Below are 3094 nucleotides of genomic sequence, written 5' to 3'. Positions count from 1 at the left end.
CCCCCCCACACTCACTTTTATGAGGTAGACTCTACCAGTTTAATTGTTAGCTTACATAATCAATACTTGTGACTGTTTATGATAGCGATTCAAAAGTGGTGAACAGGGTATTAAAGGGGGAATGAAACAGTTTTGAATGTTGTGCACAGTGCTCATTAGTGATTTGCTGAACGCCAATTCTCATATTCAAATTCCTAAGGCCATTTTCTGTCAAGGTCAGTGGGTTAATTTGACTGCGACAATGTCCCCACATTAAGGGGATACAATATAATTGAACTGGCGAGCAAAAGAAAGTGGGCAGTTTTCAAATCGGTGCTGTATGAGTATTTGTCGAATTTTGACATGGCGATTGGCATGCTGAGCTTGAGTCACTTTAGAAAGTCGGTCAGAACAACATTTGTTTTGTTTTTTTTGTTATAAAAATTGTTTACAAACACGTTTGGACAAAAACGTGTGTTATCGTTTTTTCTTGAAAGTTTACAAAATGTCTTTACTTTTTATTCTTTTTCCGTTACACACTTCAACGTGTGTCAGCTTAACCTCTTCACTGCTGTGTCGACGTACTTGTATGTTCTTGTGTGTGCTCTAAAACTTGTTCACGGGCATGTTTCTCTGCTGATTTGTACAATACTTTTTAGGACGTAGAGCCACCGTTTGTAGTTTCTTACTCATGAAAAGGGGAAAGATTTGATGGCTTTGAACAGTTTCCTTGAAAGGACATTTCATTTTGTCAGTATAAACATAGATGGAAACATCTTAGCAGTAAAGGAGTTAAAGGCCGTCAAAAGTTTTGGGTTTGTACTTTTCAATTTTTTTTTTAATACGATGCCTCGTCTCAGTGATGCGCAACGTCAAGAAGCTATTGGCATGCTGAGAGCTAATGCGACGGTTTCTTCTGTCGCTAGAGCTTTCAATGTGAAGAGAGATACTATCCAAAAGCTGAGGATACACTTCAAAGCAAGTGGTTCGATTAGTGACACTCCAAGGTCTGGTCGTCCTCGTGTCACTACTTTTGTTGAAGACAATCGAATCAGAGTTCCACACTTGCGGGATCGGTTTCAAACAGCTTCTAAAACTGCCAGAGATCGGCCTGTGTATAGACCAATCAGCCGCTTCACCGTTCGTCGACACTTGAAAGCCCACGGAATCGTTGCCCGACACCCACCTCGACGCACTCGACTCCTCCAAAGACACCGTCATGCCTGACTCAACTGGGTACGTCTGCATCGGCGATGGCTAAACCACCAGTGGAACAGAGTTATATTTTCTGACAAGTCCAGATTTCTTTTGGATCGCCACGATGGAAGGCTGAAAGTCTACCGGAGACGTCATGAACGTTACTTATCTCAGTGGGTCAGTGCTGTTGCTGACAAACGTAGCATTATGGTACGGGAATCCATCACCAGTACTGATAAATTCGATTTAGTCATTATCGACGGTAATCTGACTGCCCAGAGATACACCAATAACGTTCTCTATCCACACCTTCTGCCGTTTCTGGCTCGCCACAGGAACAATCTTGTGATCCAGCAGGACAATGCAGCAGCACACCGTGCCTTTGTTACCCAGAGATTCTTACAACAAAAATGACGTATATGTTATAACACCGTTGCCAGTATTATCCCCATATTTAAACGTGATTGAGCACCTCTGGGACACGATGGACAAGGAAATTCGCACCCTTCGACCACCCCCAACGACAATCCCACAACTGCAGCAATCATTAATAATTGATGCTTGGAATAATATTCCCCAGCAATTTATCCAACGACATGTGCAATCCATGAAGCGGAGATGTACTGTAGTCATCAATGCTGGTGGGAGTTACACCCGTTACTAATTCTGGGATTTTGCACATTTGAATCGGTGTTCTTAATTTATAATAAAAGGTGTGCTTTTGATCGTTTTTCTTAGGTTTTTTGTCTGCATTTATTGAAAAATGGCAAACCTTTCAAAATTCATTGGCAATACGGCATTACTACGGTAAAGAACGGAAATAATGCACAGAACGTAGGGTGCTCACTTTCTTTTGCTCGTCAGTATATTACTATGGAGGAATCCTCAGATCAATCTAAAAATTGATTGTTAATTATTAATCGTTTGGTACGAAATGCGGCGTTTATAGCGCCTGTAAAAAATCAGGACAACAACCACAATGATCACAAACATTACAAAACAGACAGCAGCAATGCCAACTTCTTCCCCAATACTGATGCTGCTATAGTCGTCATGGTGAGGGCTACTACATCCGGTCTCGTCGACGCCATTGCCACAGTCGTCAACCCCGTTACAAACGAGACTTCTGGGTAAACAGGCGTCGTCAAGTTTACAGTCGATATAATCCTTTGTCGGGCACGTCTCCGACTTAAGCTTGCTTCGGATCACAATTGGCGTTATCAAAATGTCGAACTGAGGCGCGTCTATAGAAGAGTCATGACCATATCTACGAGTACTCGAAACACGAATCTCTGCGTACTGCTCTAAATCAAAGAACCCAGAGGGTTTGATTTTGCCACAAAATGGTGGTAACCCAGTGCCGTTTGGCGAAATAATCTCAATTGATTGTATGTTATTACCATGCTCGCACTGATTCCGGTATGAAGAGTTCATGCTGTAGCTTCTGAAACGCGCCCTCATTTTGACCACTTGGGGATATATGAAGTAAACGCCTTTGACTGTCAAGGAGCAGGAGTAATTACCGTTAGGGATTTTTCCAGGACGCATAGTGACCAACAGGTCAGAGTACAGAAACAAGTTCACTTCGAGGCCACATGAACTTCCATCGTTAAGCTGTACAGTTACCGGGTAAACGCTGGACGCTGGGATTATCGTTGCAGAAAGAAGCACGACGCATGCGCCGAGCAATAACTGTAGACACTGGTACGACTTAAAGGTCCTGAGGAAGAGTCCAACAGTGAGGGTCAATAAGTAGCCTACATGTTGTGTTGAACTAAATTAGCAGATGTCGATTAGAGAAGATGTACATTTTCTCACCCACTCAAGTTTTTTTTTTACTTCACAATTTTAAAGATTGCATCATGTCGTTTTTCTTACCCCACATTAGCCCGTCCCATTCTCTCTCCCTCCCCCCCCC

The 3094-nt window shown here is 42.7% G+C and overlaps 1 protein-coding gene across 1 annotated transcript; it reads right to left on the bottom strand.

Moving 5' to 3' along the window:
* Nucleotides 1-405: 405 nt before the first annotated feature.
* LOC106011028 lies at nt 406-2898 on the bottom strand (the record flags this gene model as incomplete). The annotated part of the gene is given in 1 exon segment (XM_013079172.2): nt 406-2898. A coding segment is annotated over 1 exon segment (813 nt), but the record flags the coding sequence as incomplete, so codon positions are not given.
* Nucleotides 2899-3094: the final 196 nt, after the last annotated feature.

This window comes from Aplysia californica, unplaced genomic scaffold, assembly GCF_000002075.1.
Source record: "Aplysia californica isolate F4 #8 unplaced genomic scaffold, AplCal3.0 scaffold00042, whole genome shotgun sequence".
Lineage (NCBI taxonomy): Eukaryota > Metazoa > Mollusca > Gastropoda > Aplysiida > Aplysiidae > Aplysia > Aplysia californica.
This window is presented reverse-complemented; position numbering and strand designations above follow the sequence as displayed.